Source organism: Macaca fascicularis, chromosome 9, assembly GCF_037993035.2.
Source record: "Macaca fascicularis isolate 582-1 chromosome 9, T2T-MFA8v1.1".
In the NCBI taxonomy this organism is placed as follows: domain Eukaryota; kingdom Metazoa; phylum Chordata; class Mammalia; order Primates; family Cercopithecidae; genus Macaca; species Macaca fascicularis.
The window spans coordinates 29,312,552-29,332,174 of NC_088383.1; the positions used below are offsets into that span (position 1 = coordinate 29,312,552).

Below are 19,623 nucleotides of genomic sequence, written 5' to 3' on the forward strand. Positions count from 1 at the left end.
GCCGAATCACATTGTTTCTCCATGTCATTAAAATCTAAGCATCCATATGTGTATGATGTGGTAGCATACATATTTACTTTTATTGATATAAAAGTAACAAATCAGAAGAGATAATAATGTATTGGAAAGAAAACTGAGTTGTAAAGGAGGAGAGCTAGTTTCTTACACTGGTTTGATAGGGAAGTAATTTTATGACCTTGGGCCATTTTTACAAAGAAATGAGATACCGAAGTTTTAGAACTTGACAGTCTTCTTTAAAACACCATATTTTACATGTTCTAAGACGATTACCTAGATTTTGGGGGGAGAGATGTGGATTAGATTTGGAGACCATCTCACCAGATTTTGACATTTCAGGTTAGTACTCCAGTAGTTAAGCAAGGACCAGTGTCACAGTCAGCCACACAGCAGCCTGTAACTGCTGACAAGCAGCAAGGTCATGAACCTGTCTCTCCTCGAAGTCTTCAGCGCTCAAGGTACGTCGATATTGTATATTGAGACCACATTGTTTTGTTTAATGATAGTATACTGGTATATTGCATTGTTTGAAGATGTATCTGTAAAATATAACAACTTTAAACTCCATGAATACTCTAAAGTAGGCTTATATGTTGTAAAATTTACAAAGACAAACCTGTATACAAGAGGTAGGTTATTGTCTCTAGTAGTAAAGCCCGGGTTATTTTGAAGAAAGTGGCTCTTTAAAATTTTACACAGTGGAATATGATGGGGTAAAGATTTGTGATACTTGTACCAGAAAGGCACATGATTTTACAATATTTGTTGGAATTACATTGCTTTGTAACCTCCTCATAGCAGTTTTGGTTTGAGTATATTGATGAAAGCCAAAGTCTCCTATCTAAAACTTGGGCCGATGTTTCCCGTGTATGTCAGGCTTTCCCAGTAGCTTAACTGTGACCCTATACAGATGACTTTTAGATAGTTCTATACTGCTGTATTGTGTTAGCACTTTTCTGTGTTCATTAACAACACAACTTTAAATGACATTTGTTGAATGAATGGTTTTCATTTGATTGATTTTCCTATTTTTTATTTCATGCTATGAGGTAGCAAAATAATTGAACTGTTGTTTTTATTGTTGTTTTCTAAACAAGCATTTCAGAACTTATACCTCCAAATGAGAGTTGTTCCCTTCAAACTAATCACCTTGGGAAGCTGTCTACTTACTCCAGCAATGTTGCCATTGCTCAGAACATTTTTGGGAAATTCTTCTTTTAAATTGTTTTTAGAGGCTGCAGTATTATTTTAAATATCCTCAGTGATGAAAACTCTTCATCCTTTGGGAGATTTAGTTTTTGGAAATAACTGAAATTCATTCAGAGCCAAGTCTGGTGAAGCAGGTAGGAGATCAACTTGGGTGATTAAATTTTTTGGTTCTCGCCACCATATCCCCAACCCTGGCCCAAACCATTCAGTTTTAAAAGAAGATAAACAATCTCAGAGTGTTATTTTTTTGGTTTTGTTTTGCCACTATGCTTGCTCAGTGCTATCCAACAAAATGTTTGTATTTTGCTTCACATTATTTCACCCTCTGATTCAGCAGTTCTGACGTTGAACAAAGGCAATATATATTTTCCCCTTACCTAGATGTATATGAGACAGTCTTCACATGTGCATTATATCTATAGCTGTTAAAATGTGACCATTTTTTAGTTATATTCTTATTAGTGTTTGTGGTACACAAAGTTAACAGGTTCTGCTCTCAGATTTGGAGAGTACAGTTTACATTAGACTCTGACAGTCGTGTTAAAAAGGCTTTTTCCCCCTAAAGTGTTTTGAGGAATAATATACTTTGGATTGTTAATTCTCTTTATTTGATGTTAAAATAACAAATTTTTCTTAGGAATTTGGGTATCTTTAAGTTAATAAAAGGTACTAACATGCAGTTTATAGGATAAGGATACCCAGAAACTACTTTTAAACATATTACACATTCAATTCTGTTTTCTAGTAGCCAGAGAAGTCCTTCACCTGGTCCCAATCATACTTCTAATAGTAGTAATGCATCAAATGCAACAGTCGTACCACAGAATTCTTCTGCCCGATCCACGTGTTCATTAACGCCTGCACTAGCAGCACACTTCAGTGAAAATCTCATAAAACACGTTCAAGGATGGCCTGCAGATCATGCAGAGAAGCAGGTATGTTAACGTACAGCCTAGATTTTACCTTTGGGTGATTAGCAAAACAGAACTTAATCAACTTCTAGAAAATCTAATGTAGACCACTGAATTCAAGCAATACTTAAAATAACAAATCTCTAACTTTGTAGTCATTTAAAAAATATTTGACATATAAGGTAACTTTTTTGGTTTTACAAAATATTTTAACATAATTATAGCCCCTGTTGTCAGGTACTCAGCAGTTAGCTCAGTGCTTATTGCCTTATATTTATTTTCTCTACTTCTTAAAACAGCTAAGCAGTGTAGATAAGAGTTTTCTCATTTTGCCATTGAAGTCCTTAAGACCAAATAGTCCATAAAACCTTGATCCCAAGGTCACCCCATTAACACAGTGATGTGGCTCAAAGCCAGTGTACTTTTTCCACTCAGCTGCTCTGATAGTTTCAGAATCCATTAGCACCGTTAATCTACTGGCCAAGTGCAGTGGCTCATACCTGTAATCCCAACACTTTGGGAGGCCGAGGCAAGTGGATCACTTGTGGCCAGCCAGGAGTTGGAGACCAGCTTGGCCAACATTGGTGAAACTCCATCTCTAACCATAAGTACAAAAATTAGCCAGGCGTGGTGGCATGTACCTGTAATTCCAGCTACTCGGGAGCCTGAGGCACCAGGATTACTACTTGACCCCAGGAGACAGAAGTTGCAGTGAGCCGAGATTGTGCCACTGCACTCCAGCCTGGGTGACAGAGTAAGACTCTGTCCCCCCCCCGCCAAAAAAAAAATGTTTTATTTTGCTTTGGGGTGAGACACCTTAGGACATTCCAGTTACTGTTGATTTGCCTCTTTTTATCAGATAACTGACCATCTGGGGTGTTCGAAAGTTTGCAGAGAATATGTCGTGTGTCTTACCATAGAGAGGAGTATAGTGAGGCTCTTGAATCAATACCTAATTCCTGAACTTGCAGAAATGACAGTCTCTTTGGCTGACCCAGCATCTTTTATTAACCACAAATTATGCGTCATTCTTTCTTAGTGCTGTATTAGCTTCAGATTGGAAATCCTATTTTCTCCAACTTGGAAGAGAAATACTAAAATAAGTACCTTCCACCCTTATAGACAGTTTCTTAAAAGAAATTAATTTTCCCCATTAGATTCACCAGCATTTTTGTGTATTTAAGGGAGAAGGATTATTCTCTAATCTTAAATATAAAATTTTACTCAGAAATGTAATGTTTTATTTTGTGTATGTTAATGTTTATATTTTATGTTTTGTTCATTAATTACAGGCATCAAGATTACGCGAAGAAGCGCATAACATGGGAACTATTCACATGTCAGAAATTTGTACTGAATTAAAAAATTTAAGATCTTTAGTCCGAGTATGTGAAATTCAAGCAACTTTGCGAGAGCAAAGGTAAGTCTTTCACTGAAATACATTTTTATGTTGCTCAGGATTATGATTCTTAAATCGAACTAAAGAATGTAAATGACATTTTATTTATGAAATGTAAAGTTCTCTTTGATACATTGATCACATTCTATCATTGCATTTTCATAAGTTATTAATATTCCTCGTGATGGATAAAGCCTGTCGATTTTCTCTTAACCCATGATGAATGCTTCATTAGACTTTTCTCATAACTCCATAAGCTGCAATAATATATTAAAAAAATGAAATATTGACCACAACTGATTATAAATGTTCTCTCTTGCTGAGGGTGTTTCCATTGAAATTTCTGATTATTTGTCCTTGCATCACCAATAGATCTCTTGAAAAGTATAGAAAGAATTTGTCTAGCAAGTTTAGTGTATCTGCTGTCTCAGTATTTTTCACCTGAACTCTTGTGTCGCATTTCTTGATCTAGTGTTTCACTCAAGTAGAATATCTACGTCACAATAATAATAGCATAGGTATTTTTTTTTTAATGCCTATTACAGAATTGAGGACAGACTTGGCAGTGGCTTTATGTCCTGTCTGTGCAAGTCACAGAGTTACAGGTAGAGTTAATCTTGTCAAGAAACCATAAATATTTAGTAAATACCAAATGGAGTTTATAGTACAACTTGAAAAAGTAAGTTTATTTACAGTTACTAAAATATCTAGAGGTACTCTTTGAGTAACAACTTGGGTTCTTGTACTCTCAGATTGCTCTGAAAGTAATTCTAACATAAACTTCATTTTGGCTTGTTACATCATTCTACTTTTAGGAATTCATTATTGCATCTTAGGAAACAGTATATACAGTCAAATATCAAGCCAGCCTGATTATGCCTAATTCATGGCTACAGGCAATAAATATTATAGTTCCCAGAAGAGAGGAGTAAAAACAGGAAATATTTTTACATTCATGGGAATCTGGGTAACTGTGGGGTTTGTGTGTTTCAGTTTTTGGTTTTTGGCTTCATTTTTATGTACCTACATCTACATTGAGAATTGCTCTTCTAAATGATTAATCTCTTACACCTGGTTAATTCTACTCTTTACTATATAGTGGGCCAGAAAACATGCAGTATAGGTTTATTTCATGTATAATAGCTACTGCTTTCTTTGTGATGATACGGTTTATAAAGTAATAAATTTTAAGTCTATATAGCCAAAGGAATTATTAAGAAATTGTTAGAAAAGGCTGGGCGCAGTGGCTCACGCCTGTAACCCCAGCACTTTGGGGGAGCTAAGGCGGGTGAATCACCTGAGGTCAGGAGTTCAAGACCAGCCTGGCCAACATGTTGAAATCCTGTCTCTACTAAAAATACAAAAACTAGCTGGGCGTGGTGGTGTGTGCCTGTAATCCCAGCTACTCGGGAGGCTGAGGCAGGGAGAATTGCTTGAACCCGGGAGGCGGAGGTTGCAGTGAGCCAAGATCGTGCCACTGCACTCCAGCCTGGGTGACAGAGCAAGACTCTGTCTCAAAATAAATAAATAAATAATTAGAAAACTAAAATACCCGTTCACCATCCTGATACTTTAATAGATATTATGTATTAAATATTTACTTTGTCTTAACTATAAACTAATTTATAGTTAAATTATAAAAAAAATTTTGCCTTAATTAGAAATCACTTATGTTATGTTATGTTATGTTATGTTATGTTATGTTATGTTATGTTATGTTATGTTATGTTATTTTTGAGACGGAGTTTCACTCTTGTTGCCCAGGCTGGAGTGCAATGGCACAATCTCAGCTCACCGCAACCTCTGCCTCCCAGGTTCAAGCAATTCTCCTGCCTCAGCCTCCATAGTAGCTGGGATTATAGGCATGTGCCACCACGCCCGGCTAATTTTGTATTTTTAGTAGAGACGGGGTTTCTCCATGTTGGTCAGGCTGGTCTCAAACTCCCGACCTCAGGTGATCCACTCACCTCGGCCTCCCAAAGTGCTGGGATTACAGGCGTGAGCCACCGCGCCCGGCAGAAATCACTTATTTTAATTTAAAAAATTGTAATTATAAAAGTTTGGGTTTTCAGTAATATTTGTATATATACACAGATTCTAATGTCTGCTTTTATTTTTCAGGATACTATTTTTGAGACAACAAATTAAGGAACTTGAAAAGCTAAAAAATCAGAATTCCTTCATGGTGTGAAGATGTGAATAATTGCACATGGTTTTGAGAACAGGAACTGTAAATCTGTTGCCCAGTCTTAACATTTTTGAGCTGCATTTAAGTAGACTTTGGACCGTTAAGGTGGGCAAAGGAAATGACAAGGGGATGGGGTCTGTGAGAGTCAATTCAGGGGAAAGATACAAGATTGATTTGTAAAACCCTTGAAATGTAGATTTCTTGTAGATGTATCCTTCACGTTGTAAATATGTTTTGTAGAGTGAAGCCATGGGAAGCCATGTGTAACAGAGCTTAGACATCCAAAACTAATCAATGCTGAGGTGGCTAAATACCTAGCCTTTTACATGTAAACCTGTCTGCAAAATTAGCTTTTTTTAAAAAAAAAAAATTGGGGGGGTTAATTTATCATTCAGAAATCTTGCATTTTCAAAAATTCAGTGCAAGCGCCAGGCGATCTGTGTCTAAGGATACGATTTTTGAACCATATGGGCAGTGTACAAAATATGAAACAACTGTTTCCACACTTGCACCTGATCAAGAGCAGTGCTTCTCCATTTGTTTTGCAGAGAAATGTTTTTCATTTCCCGTGTGTTCCATTTCCCTCTGAAATTCTGATTTTATCCATTTTTTTAAGGCTCCTCTTTATCTCCTTTCTTAAGGCACTGTTGCTATGGCACTTTTCTATAACCTTTTCATTCCTGTGTACAGTAGCTTAAAATTGCAGTGATTGAGCATAACCTACTTGTTTGTATAAATTATTGAAATCCATTTGCACCCCGTAAGAATGGACTTAAGAGTACTGCTGGACAGGCATGTGTGCTTAAAGTACATTGATTGCTCAAATATAAGGAAATGGCCCAATGAACATGGTTGTGGGAGGGGAAAGAGGAAACAGAGCTAGTCAGATGTGAATTGTATCTGTTGTAATAAACATGTTAAAACAAACAAAAATTGTTATTTTTCTTTTCCTTCGGTCAATGCACATTAGAATTTGAACTACCTGGGTATTCTTTATCCGAACTGTTCTTGTTGAATATTTATACTTTATTGAAATAATTCCTTAAGGGAGGTTTTGTTTAAAACGTATTAACAGGAAATTGTGTATAAGATATTTAATGAAATAAGAAATTCAACAAGAATGATTAAGTCACTTCCCAAGTGGTTGTCATTTGTTAAACCCTGGTTTACCTGTCTTGCTATTACATTTCATTTGGAAGGATGTTTGTGTTGTAGCTAACTGTTCAAGTCTGGTGCTGACTGCTGTTCTTAGCCATCACAAAACGCTAAATTTGTGTAATTGGAGCTTCCTGCTGTTATCTGAAAATAGCAGGAAAGCGCAGCTTTGTATATTGTTTCCTAAAGTATATTAAAATAAAAAAAGAAACTATTGCTACTATAAAATTACCTGACTTTTTTTTTCCTTTGCTAAAATATTAGTCACATGGCCTTAGCTTCACACTGCCAGTAATGTATCAAATCACAAGGGTTTCTGCATGAAAAAAAAAAATACTTAATCACCCACAAAAAATCTTTTACCCTCAAAATCTTGCCATCTGATTTAGAAAGGTGTTTTTTCTTTTCTTTTCTTTTTTTAATAGGTTTAGAGTTTTCTGGTGATTTTTTTTTTTTTTTTTTCCTGTAGGGGAAGATAAGTGCTTCCAAAACTGCCAGCACCAAGGGCTTATTTTTTATGTTAGATATCAGTGTCAATGTTATTACATTCTCAGATGCTAACATAAATTTTGAAATTGTTCTTGTGCTTTAAGCATATATTTAAAGTATGGAAGTTAAATGTTGAGGCTTTTCAGTAACTCAAAAAGTTAACTGCAAGCGATAGTGTTGGTGTTTTCTAAAATACAAAAATGTTCCAGTGTAATTAAAAGGAATTAAAATCTTATACTGGAAGCTGATATTTTCCTATAATTTAAGAGTACTTTGTAAGACAAATGTCATTAATTTATTGTCATGTTCATACCTCTGTGAGATTGTTAACATATGCTGAATTGAATTAGTGCATGTAAATGAAACCCCAAAGAGCTGTGTTAAGCTAGAAACCTTATTGTATCTTTTCTGGAAAGAAGTGAGCAGCTTGTTGTAATAGGCAAATGTTTCCTGATCAAATGGCAATGTGATTTAGGTAAATTTGAATTTGATTTGCTAATAGTCTACTGGTCTGTGTAGCTATGTTTTTTTTTTTTTTTTAAAGTTTACATCCCTAAATGTATTAGTCACATAGATTTAGGAGAAAACGCCTAATTTGACATTTCTTAGTAGTGAATTATTATTATTATTGTTGTTTGAGACAGAGTTTCGCTCTTGTTGCCCAGGCTGATCTCGGCTCACTGCAACCTCCGCCTCCTGGGTTCAAGCGATTCTCCTGTCTCAGCATTCCGAGTAGCTGGGATTACAGGCATGTACCACCACACCTGGCTAATACTGTATTTTTAGTAGAGGTGGGGTTTCTCCATGTTGGTCAGGCTGGTCTCGAACTCCCAACCTCAGGCGATCTGCCTGCCTTGGCCTCCCAAAGTGCTGGGATTACAGGCGTGAGCCACTGCGCCTGGCCAGTAGTGAATTTTTAAACACAGAAAACAAAATTTGGTGGAAATATTTTAAATGTTGCACCTTAATACAGACATGGTATCCAGCTCCTAACTTTAACTAGGGAATAGGAATAACTATTAAAACAAGCATAATGTTCTGGACTGGAATTTCCTTATCTAGTTGGCCATGGATTTCAACATGTACCTTGGTTCAGATAATTAGAAATACTGAATAGCCTCTAGGGAACTTCTTGAGTGGTTTTTTTTTCCTCCCGTTTTGAAAGATTAGTAGTCTCTAGTCAAACTTCTAAAATGTCGTGGTATTGTAACAATATGTTTGATGAAAGAAGATTAGAGACTCCCCTAAAGATCCAGCTTTCCTACGCTTATTTCTCTAACTTGTCTAACCTGATTTTAAAGCGACTGTAATTCCAGACTGAAAACATGTTTCAGCCCTGTTTCAAGACATTATGCTTCTTTTAACAGCCCAAATGAGTAGTTTTATTTTTCTTCTAAATCTTACGTTTCACACTTCTAAAATCTTGGGAAGGAGGTTCTTGAAACTTTGCCAGGAATTGTTACCCATTTCCAAAACAGTTTATTATGTTCAAAAACCACCGTGTCTTTGAGGAACTGTTTTAAAGGGGAGAAGGCAATGCGGGAAATAATTCACTCTGCGCACCGGAACTGTTGTAGTTCAGGACTTCCAGCTACTGTATTTAGATGTTGGGTTTGAATATACAGATTTCTTTTCAATACCTGTAAATACAGCTATATTCTTGTATTTGTACGGGAGTGTACAAAATGACACTGAAAAGTAATAAATATGTTTTGACTATATTGTGCAGTTATTTCAGAACTGTTTTGAAAGTCTTAGAATGCATAATTTGTATTTGAGTAAGGAAATTTAAAATACAGATTACTGCTAAAATTTTAATCGGTGTGTTTCAATAGTCTCTGAAACATGTTAGTGAAAATTGTGGCATAAAGTTGGGACTCTTTAGGTCCTGCTCTAATTTGCGGTACCCTCCTTTTCCTGATCATGACCTTTGATAGTGCCCTAATGTGCAGCCTGCCTGGATGATCTCATCTAGGCTCTTGGCTCTAAAAATCCCATTCGTGTGCTACTTTATACTTTACATCCAGATTATCTCCAGCCCTGATCTCTTTGAGTTCCCAAAAACAGTCCACTTAGATGCTTTCCTTAACACGGCATGTGCGTCAAAAAGAACTCATGGTTTGTGCTTAGATTATTGTCGACTTTCAGTTTTTTAGTGATTGACACTGTCATTGTTAAAGTTGCCCAAAACCCAAATCAAGTCATCCTTTATTTTTTTTTACACTCCATATTTAATCCATCAAGACCCACAAAGCTGTCTTTGAAAATGTTTCCTTAATGTTTACCTCTGTAGTCCAATCCACGATCATTGAAGCAACTCCCTGCCACAACCTCCTAACCTTTCTGCTTCTACTCAGATCTTCCAAGGTTCTCTCCACCCCACCTTCACACATACACAATCTATTCTCCAGCCAACAGAGTGAAATGTAGACACCAGGCCATTCTGTACGTAATCCTGCAATGATTCATACTCAGAACAATACCCAGAGCTCATACCATGGCTTGCACGTTCAAGCCCCTGATTATTGCCACGTTTTCATCACTGCAGTCTCTTGCGGGTTTGCATTTCTTCTGCCTAGAAAGCTCGTGATAGAAATCGGTACAGCTTGCTGCCTCTTATCAGTCTCCTTAAAGAGGCCTTTCCTGGGCCAGGTACAGTGGCTTACCCTTGTAATCCTAGCACTTGGGAGGACAAGGTGGAAGGATTGCTTGAGCTCGAGTTCGAGACCAGCCTTAGACTTTTTTTTGGGTTTTCTTTGCCTTTCTTGATGTCTCAGACCATCTAAAAGCACCCTCCATCACTCTTTCTTCACTGACGTTTTCTTCAAAACAACACCAGATGTGTTGAGTGAACTGTGAATGTTTATAAAGGGCTTTGGACAGAATCCGAACCTGTGAAGATGTAAAAGGGTTAATGAATTTTTTTTCTTCGTTTTGATGTTGGTCCCCTCACCTTGAGAGATGGAAAAGGAACAGCAAGTAGCATTTTTTAAAAAAAATGATTACAATTGGTCACCAAAACCTAACTGCAAACCTGTCCTAAATTGTTAGCATTAATGAAATGTAGTCTCTAAGCAAGGGTAACCAACTGAACCAGTAATCATAGCCTCTTAGGAACACATTTTAGGAGTAAAGCCAATGAGAAACGAGATGATGCTTCTGATGTGCCAATCTTGGGGAGATGGACTGGTAGGAAGTGACCCTGCTTCTAAGGCCAGGATTGGGTGAGGCATGGGGGTTGGGGTTTGTCCTGGTTTCACTAGGTAGGACTGAAACTGGTTCAGAAGATGCCTTGACATCCAACTAGCCCCTTTTGGCTTTTAGAACAGGAACCAGGCACTTACCACATTCTAAGCTGTGTCACTAATAGAACATCTGTACTACCCATATCCATCTTAAAAGGCTAGGATGTAAGAATTGCCTGCCTTTGCAATGGATGGGAAGATTAAGATTGAACAGGTACTTCATGCCACTGTTTTCCCCATAAATAAGCTTCCTTTTTTAAGGTGCCTTCTGTTAATTGCCCAATTTGGTCAGCGTATGTAAGTGTGCTAGTATGAAATGTTTCTTACACTTTTAAGTAGTTCAAAGGCTTTATCTTGGGACAACAGAATGTATGGACAGTGATTTTTGTCATTTTTGTGTCTTATGTATCCCCATCACCTAGAAGAATCAACACATGTTGGAGAATCAACAGATATTTGTCAATAAGTCTTTTAAAGTTCATGTTTTGCCCCACATTTTGATGCCTTAACATTTTATTACCTTTATAAACTGTTAAAGTGATAAACTGAAAATACTACCATGGTTGGTGAGGGCTCACTTTTAAAATGTCAGAGTAGTTTCAGGCTCCACTTGTCTGTATCTGTTTCACAAGCACAAGAGTTCCAAAGATACTATCTAAAATACAGTGGTATGAAAAATGCTCAATACCATTAATCAGGGAAATGGAAATCAAAACCACGAGATATCAACTCCACTTTTGACTATTACCAGATGAAAAATATGCTGGCAAGGATTGGAGAAAAGGGAACTCAATCACTGTTGGTGGGAATGTGATGCTAGTACAGCCATTATGGAGAGCAGTATGGAGTTTCCTTAAGAAACTACAAATAGGGCCAGGCACAGTGGTGCATGCCTGTAATCTCAGCTACTCCGGAGGCTAAGGCAAGAGAATCACTTGAAGCCGGGAGGCGAAGATTGCAGTGGGCTAAGATCACGCCACTGCACTCCAGCCTGGGCGAAACAGCAAGTCACTGTCTTAAACAAATAAAAAACAGTACAAATAGAATGACCTATGATCCAGCAATTCCATTAGCAGCATTTCCTATATCTAAAGAAAAGCATATGTCAAAGAGATATCTGCAACCCCATGTTTATTGCAGCAAGCACTATTCACAATAGCCAAGATAGGGAATCGAGTGTCTATCAGTGGATGGATAAAAGTGTGGTACGTATACACAATGGAATACTATTTGGCCGTTAAGAAAATGAAAGGCTGTCATTCCCTGGAGGACATTATGTTAAGTGAAATAAGCCAGGAACAGATACTTCTCATATGCAGAACCTAAACAAGTTGATATCATAGAAATAGAAAGTGGTTACTAGAGGCTGGGAAGGGGAGAGGGAATAGGGAGAAATTGATTAATTGGTTAAAGGATATAAAATTACAGCTAGATGGGAGAAATAAAAGTATTCTATAGCACTGTAGACTGTCTAATTTTATATATATATATATATATATATATATATATATATATATTTGAGATGGGAGTCTCATTCTGTTGCCCAGGCTGGAGTACAGCCTGGGCTCACTGCAACCTCTGCTTCCGAGGTTCAAGCTCACTGCAACCATCTCAGGTCATTGCACCTGCACCTCCCAGGTTCAAGCAATTCTCCTGCCTCAGCCTCCTGAGTAGCCAGGATTACAGGTACCCACCATTATGCCCAGCTAAATTTTTGTGATCTGTAGAGATGGAGTTTCACCGTGTTGGTCAGGCTGGTCTTGAACTCCTGACCTCAGGTGATCCACCCGCCTTGGCCTACCAAAGTGCTGGGATTACAGGTGTGAGCCACCGCGCCCAGCCGAGGGTCCTCTTTTAAATGTGCAAAAAACTATTTCCAGTTTGAACACAGTGTGAATTGCCTTCAAGAAATCTCACAGGTATGAGGTCATATGGTGGAGCCCTGCAGGCAGCCCTGGGACAAAAAGATGCAGATCTGGGGAAAGAGAGGCTTCATTACAAAATCCTTTTCACTGCTTTCCTCAGTGGGGTTTCCATTATGTGAATGAATTGCAAAATTTTTTCAACATTTACTTTGGTTAAATGCATGTCTCCTAGAAGAATTTGTCAGATGACTGGAGCGATTAACTTCAGAAATGGTGGCACTCTCTGGTTCCCACAATCCTGGTGAGATCTTTTCATTCTACTTCTTCCACACACACCCATTCCCCTCTGCCCTAACCCCTCAAGACAAGATATCAACTAGCACTTTGGGAACTTTAATCGAGTCTCTTCACCTATTGTTATTTTCCATGTGGGCTTTGCTAGGAGCTAGCATTTCCTGCTTTAGTGTAAAAACACAAAAGTGTTAGAAAAGCTGCTGGTAGAGAATGAAGGTGAGAACCTAGGAAGAGAAATGTGTCTGTGTCCAGCACTAGAGGAAGGAACTGAGCTGTTCCCATGTAGTTGAACCAGGAAAGAGGAAAACTGTGCCTGGGGACAAGGTCAGCGCAAACTGCAGAGCAAATGCCAAGCCTTTGCATTGATGCCTTGGCAGTCATTCGTCATGGGGACCCCCTTGTCTGCATCCTCTCTGCTTCCAAAGAATCACTGATGGTGGTCATAATAGGAGGTTCTTGCTGCAAATCACTCTGGTGCATTGCATTTGATGCCGTGTAAAGTTTACCATGTTTTGTTTGGTTGGGGCCACTGAGCTTCTCAGGCAGGGGAAGACTGCATATCTCCAAGAAGGTTTAATGCTACCATTGGGGTTCTTGGCTGGAATCCATCCCACATCATTCAGCTTGCTTGTTAGCACCAGGCAGCGCCTAGGAGTCCCACTCATATGGAAGGGCACTCATGTCAGCTTTCCTAAGTGTGGATGTTTGACATTCCAGCTGTCTTTCCTCTGTCCTCACTCAACAGTGATGCTGTGACTTCTTATTTTGAAAAATATCAAATGTATAAAAAGTTGAAAGAACTTATACAGTGAGCACCTACTCGTATATTCCTCATTGAGATTCAGTGATTAACGTGGTCCTATTTCTCTACCTCTTTCTCTGTCTCTGTATGCTCTCTTGTTTGAACCATTTGAAAGCCAATTGCAGACATGGTGGGACGTATCCCTGCACACTTCAGTGTGACTCTCCTAAGAATAAGGCTGTTATCCTACATAACTATAATAGGCTGGGCATAGTAGCTCACACCTGTAATCACAGCATTTTGGGAGGCCAAAGCAGGCAGATCACTTGAGGTCAGAGTTCGAGACCAGACTGGGCAACATGGCAAAACCCTGTCTCTACTGAAAATACAAAAATTAGCCAGGCATGGCGGTGCATGCCTGTAGTCCCCGCCACTCGCGAGACTGAGGCACAAGAATCGCTTGAACCTGGGAGGTGGAGGTTGCAGTGAGCCGAGATCGCCCCATTGCATTCCAGCCTGAGTGACAGAGCGAGACAGTCTCAAAAAAAAAAAAAAAAAAAAAAAAAAAAAAAACTGTCATCACAAAAGCAAACACAATTTGATGGAATTTGGGGATAGGAATAATTAGAGAAATATCCCTATGGAGGTCAAAGCAGAGTAGGTTTCACATTCTATTGTGCAAGCAGGCTTTTCCACTTACTCCTTACAAGCATACTTAAATGTTTTACAATAAGCATGTTCTTTTGGAGTCAGAACGAAAAAAAATACAAAACCCTTTAAAGCAGCCGTCATGACCGTTGGGTCTCAGCCATGTCTGTGGTGGTCACTGGGCTTGTCATGGGCCTTCAACACCAGGTGGCGGTGTTGGGCTACATTCAGCAAGCCAGTACTAACCCATGAGAAGCCTCCCTGGGAAACTAGGGATGGGGCAAGAGAAGGGTGGTTGCACTTTCAAAAGTAAATGTCAGAACTTCAAGTAAACCCCTAAAGACATAGGAAGTGGGAAATGACAGAGAACTTATCTTAATGAACATACCTCTTTTGGGGGAAGATATTCTGTACGTTGTCTCAGGAGGTGATCTACTGAATTCAAACCCTCATTCTGTCCCCTCCTAGTTGACTTGCCACAGACAAGCAACTTGACCTAGAGAACGCTGCGTTTTGTTTTATCCTGTGTAGGATGACTGGCAGGGATATGGGTGACGAAAGCCCTGAGCACAGGGCCTGACACCGTGCAAGTGCATACAACGTGCTGGCTGCTTAACTACAATGACTCACTTCTCTCCACAACTGAGCCACTGCTGGCTTTGTCCTCTCGAAAACCTCTTCTGCCTCTGCTCTAGTCACCTTGCTTGCAGAGCTACCTGGGTAGGGGTGGACAGTGGCTTCTTCTGCAGAGTCAGGGAGGTGGACAGCACCCACGTGTTGAGAGCAGGACTGCGCCACAGGCTGCAAGCACAGGAGAGCTCCCCATTGGCCTCCAGAGTCCATCCTGTAGCGTAAGTGTACTTATACCTGATGGACAAAGAATCTTGATTTTGGGTTCAGAATATATGGGCACAAAGCCACCCTAGAATGGAAACATTCAGGCCCTCAGCCGGCTTTGCCAAGCTCCCTCCGGAGCATGCACAGTAGCTGCTTTGCTTCATAGGACAGCATCAGCCTTCTCCTGAGAAGTAGGTTGGAGAGGACTCGGGGTCACTGGGTGGCTCATCTCAGCCGGCAAGCTGACCCAGAGCCCTCCCTGACAGCTCTTGCCACTGCCCACCTCCACCCTACGTTGCACCGATTTCTTCTACCTGCTGCTGGTGTGTGCCCTCCCTTGTCACAGCTCCTCTTGCCCCTTTCTCCTGGGAATGCCCGCCTCTTCCTCTAGGTATCTGTACCCAGCATTGTTCAAGAGCTGCGCAAACGCCCCTTCTTAGAGCAGATCCACTCTGCTGTCTCCAGCTGTTTCCTCTGCCTGGAATGATCCCCCAAGAGTCTCACATGATCGGTTCCTTCACACCTCCACCTCCTACGCCTCGGCTGCAGTGCCCCTCCCCGGGGGACCTTCCCTTCCTAGTATCACTATCCTGTCACTCTGGGTATTTTCTTCTCTTTTCTTTTTTTTTTTTGATGGAGTTTTGCTCTGTCATCCAGACTGGAGTGAAGTGGCACAATCTCGGCTCACTACAACCTCCAACTCCCAGGTTCAAGCAATTCTGCCTCAACCTCCCAAGTAGCTGGGACTACAGGCTCCCGCCACCATGCCCAGCTAATTTTTGTATTTTTAGTAGAGACGGGATTTCACCATGTTGTCCAGGCTGGTCTCCAACTCCCGACCTCAGGTTTGGCCTTGGCCTCCCAAAGTGCTGGGATTACAGACATGAGCCACCGTACCTGGCCCACTCTGTGTATTTTCTTCATGGCATGTGGCCCTCTCTAAGCTTACACTAATTTATCTGTGAGCATTAGGAAAGGTCATTTTATTTTTAATGTATTTATGATTTCTTTCCTGCTACTCGAGTAATAAATAAACTCCCTAAGGGCAGGGACTTGGTCTTGTTCATTGACTGCTCGGTCCCCAGCACCTAGAGTAGGGCCTGGCACATGAGACATGCGCCATAGGCCAGACATGGTGGCTCACACCTGTCATCCCAGCACTTTGGGAGGCTGAGGTCGGAGGATTACTTGAGGCCAGGAGTTCAACACCCTGTCTCTACCAAAATCAAAAATTATCTGGGCACAGTGGTACCCACCTGTAATCCCAGTTCCTTGGGAGGCTGAGGCAGGGGGATTGCTTGAGCCCTGGAGTCCAAGGCTGCAGTGAGTCATGACTGTGCCACTGCAGTCCAGCCTTGGTGACAGAGCAAGAGCCGATCTCTAAAACAAAAGTGCTTGGTAAAAATTACTGAATGAATAAAGACCCCGGCCCCCAAACTGGAAGCAGTCATACACTCTGGCAAACTCGCTCTCGCTCTTTGTCTGAACCTCTCTCATCCTGTGGAAGCTGATAGCTCTGAGGCTCTTCTGTCCAGACAAGCTGGAAGTGAGATGCGAAACGGCAGCCCCAGCACACTCAGCTTTGTGTCCTTGAGAATGCTTGCCTTGTGTATCATTCCTTGGCTGGTTTTGGCTGTCTTTTGGCCTCAGGTTTATCATTTGGTGTTTATAAGAGTTTTCTGAGCTGGGGAGGATCCTCAATGCTACCATTCTGGTGACCCTATGCACATGCCACTTATATCTGCGTTTATCCATGAGCAGTGGCAGCAGTCTAGACCGTGCCTAGGACATAGGAAAGGAATAAAGGAGCAAACTGTTTAGCAACATGGAAGCTGCAGGAAGCGTCTGCCTACCCTATTCTAACCACTCTGAAAAACCCAAAGCCTTGTGACTGGAAGGATCTACTTCCCATTCACTCTCACGGTGTAAGCTGACTTGGCTTCTGTACCTCCATGCCATGGACTGGCTTAGAGGAGAAGGACATAGGGCTGCTGCGGGTGGAACAGGGTTAGCAGTGCAGGTGAGCAACAGCCCAAAGTGGACAGCGACTCTTTTTGTTTGTTTGTTTTGAGACAGGGTCTTGCTCTGTTGTCCGGGCTGGAGTGCAGTCAGATAGTCATAGCTCATTGTAGCCTTGAACTCTTGGGCTCCAGTGGTTCTCCCACCTCAGTCTCCCGAGTAGCTGGGACTACAGTTATGCGCCATCATGCCCAGCTAATTTCTTAATTTTTTATAGAGACGGGGTCTCACTCTATTGCCCAGGCTGGTGTGGAACTCCTGGCCTCCCTCAAGCAGTGCTCCCACCTTGGACTCCTAAGTACATGGGATTAGAGGTGTAAGCCACCATGCCCAGCTAACAGTGATCGATCTGTACAGGAAGATGGCAGACAGAGGCTGACAGCAAGTGAGAGGGCAAAAGCCTGTACAGACTAGGAAAGGGGTTAGGTCATGGGTGAGGAGGCCAAGGCTTAGTTCAACAACTATGGACACAATGGGCACCTAGTAGAGGGGCACAAAGGTTCACATGGAACTCAGCTCACGTGGAACTCACAACATGGATTTGTGCAAAACTCTATTCTCAACAGAGCCTGGGTTGGAAGGCAGAGAAACTAAGAAAGGTGAGTGCCCTGAGAGGCTTGGGGACAAGCTGGAACTCAGCTGGCACAGGAGGACCTGGGCTTGCTCTACACGTTGAGTTTATAGTACAGGGCAAGGTGGAATTAATCTCCAAAGTGAGCACCAAGTTGTCAGCCAAGACAATCAGTGAAAAGAAATGCAGTGGCCAGGAGTTCAAGACCAGCCTAGGCAGCATAGCGAGACCCCATCTCTACAAAAAAAATTTAAAAATTAGCGGGGCAAGGTGGTGCACCTATAGTCCCAGCTACTCTGGAGGCTGAGGTGGGAGGATTTCTTGAGCCCAGGAATGAGGTTGAGGTTACAGTGACAGTGAGCCATAATTGTGCCACTGCATTCCAGCCTGGGTGACCAAGCAAGACCCTGCCTCTCTCTCTCTCTAAAAAAAAAAGAAAGAAAAAAAAGAAAAAAAAAAAAAAAAAGACATTCAGGTGAACCTGAGTTCAAATGTCAACCCTGCTCATTTCTAGTTATGAGACTGCACAAATCGGCTCTCAGAGTGCATATGATTTCCTCTTGCCTCACCAGGGGATTGGGTGACCTTCTCTGGCTTTTTTTTTTTTTTTTTTTTTTTGAGACAGGGTTTTGCTTTGTCACCCAGGCTGGAGTGCAGTGGCATGATCTGTGCTCACTGCAACCTCCCAGGCTAAAGTGACCCTCCTATCTCAGCCTCCTGAGTAGCTGGGATGACAGCTACTGTCATTTTTGTATTTTTGGTAAAGACAGGTTTCATCGTGTTGCCCAGGCTGGTATTGAACTCCTGAGCTCAAGCGATCCATCCACCTCAACCCCTCAAAGTGCTGTGATTACAGGCATGAGCCACAGTGCCCAGCTGTGTAATCTTCTCTGAATGGTGGCTGTAAAAACTAAATGAGATCATGTAGGTAATGCCCCAGCCCAGTCTGGCCCATAGAAAGTGCTCAAGAAATTATATTTATTATAGCTATGATACTTGGATGAAAAGCAGGCATTAGTAAGATAGTAAAGTTTATATTTCTAAGGAGTTAGCAAAAATTAAAACAGAAAAACACGCGTAAAGAGACTGATGATGTTCATATGGGCCTGCTTAACTCTGAGCTTTACTATTTTACTCAGATCACGTAGAGGAATAAAAGGAAGCAGAATTCAGCTGGGAGAAGCCAAGTCTACTGAATGACACATCATTCTTCTCTTTGCCAGACAGATGCCAGTTAGTGGGTTGAGCACTCACCAGTGAGTAAATGCTCTTTTATCTCCGCAGAACTGCAAGCAATATTAATGACTGCTTTGTAACCAACGCCTGGGAGCTTTTTTTTTTTTGAACCTTAAGAGGAGGAAACTTGAAAAATCCTTCTGAGAGAAAAAGTAATATAAATTGATTCCACACTTAACACCTGAGAGTGTTTAATTTGAACCAGGAATGTGTGCATGTGTGTATTTGTGTGTGTATACGTGTGTGTGTGTGTGTGTTTGGCTCCCTACTGCATCTTCATTTGTTGCTTTCTACAATTAGAAATCATGAAGAGGGGCTGGGAGCAGTGGTTCATGCCTGTAATCCCAGCATTTTGGGAGGCCGAGGCGGGCAGATCACCTGAGGTCAGGAGTTCGAGACCAGCCTGACCAACATGGAGAAACCCCATCTCTACTAAAATTACAAAATTAACCGGGTGTGGTGGTGGGTGCCTGTAATCCCAGGTACTCGGGAGTCTGAGGCAGGAGAATCGCTTGAACCCAGGAGGCAGAGGTTGCAGTGAGCCGAGATGGCGCCCTTGCACTCCAGCCTGGGCAACAAAAGCGAAATCCGAAAATTCGTCTCAAAAAAAATAAAAAATAAAAATAAAGAGAAGTCATGAAGAGAATTAACATCATTAACTAGTCACTTGTTTTTGCATCAATGACTGTGTGTTAGGCCGTTCTTACATTGCTGTAAAGAAAAACCTGATACTGGGTAACTTATCAAGAAAAGAGGTTTCACTGGCTCACGGTTCTGCAGGCTGTATAGGAAGCGTG

At 41.0% G+C, this 19,623-nt stretch overlaps 1 protein-coding gene across 44 annotated transcripts in view; it reads left to right on the forward strand.

Moving 5' to 3' along the window:
- WAC (WW domain containing adaptor with coiled-coil) overlaps positions 1 to 9,090 on the forward strand; it is a 92,026-nt gene extending 82,936 nt beyond the window's left edge. For 17 of the 44 annotated variants that reach the window (XM_015455698.4, XM_074001294.1, XM_005564872.5 and 14 more), the window contains 4 exons: positions 358 to 476; positions 1,973 to 2,162; positions 3,431 to 3,558; positions 5,659 to 9,090. In XM_015455698.4, coding sequence (XP_015311184.1) covers positions 358 to 476; positions 1,973 to 2,162; positions 3,431 to 3,558; positions 5,659 to 5,728 — 507 coding nt within the window. In that variant the 3' untranslated portion in view covers positions 5,729 to 9,090. Of the gene's footprint in view, positions 1 to 357; positions 477 to 1,115; positions 1,357 to 1,972; positions 2,163 to 3,430; positions 3,559 to 5,658 lie in introns of those variants that run through there. The other 27 variants (XM_074001287.1, XM_074001298.1, XM_074001283.1 and 24 more) reach the window with 4 other exon arrangements.
- The last annotated feature ends 10,533 nt before the right edge of the window (positions 9,091 to 19,623 follow it).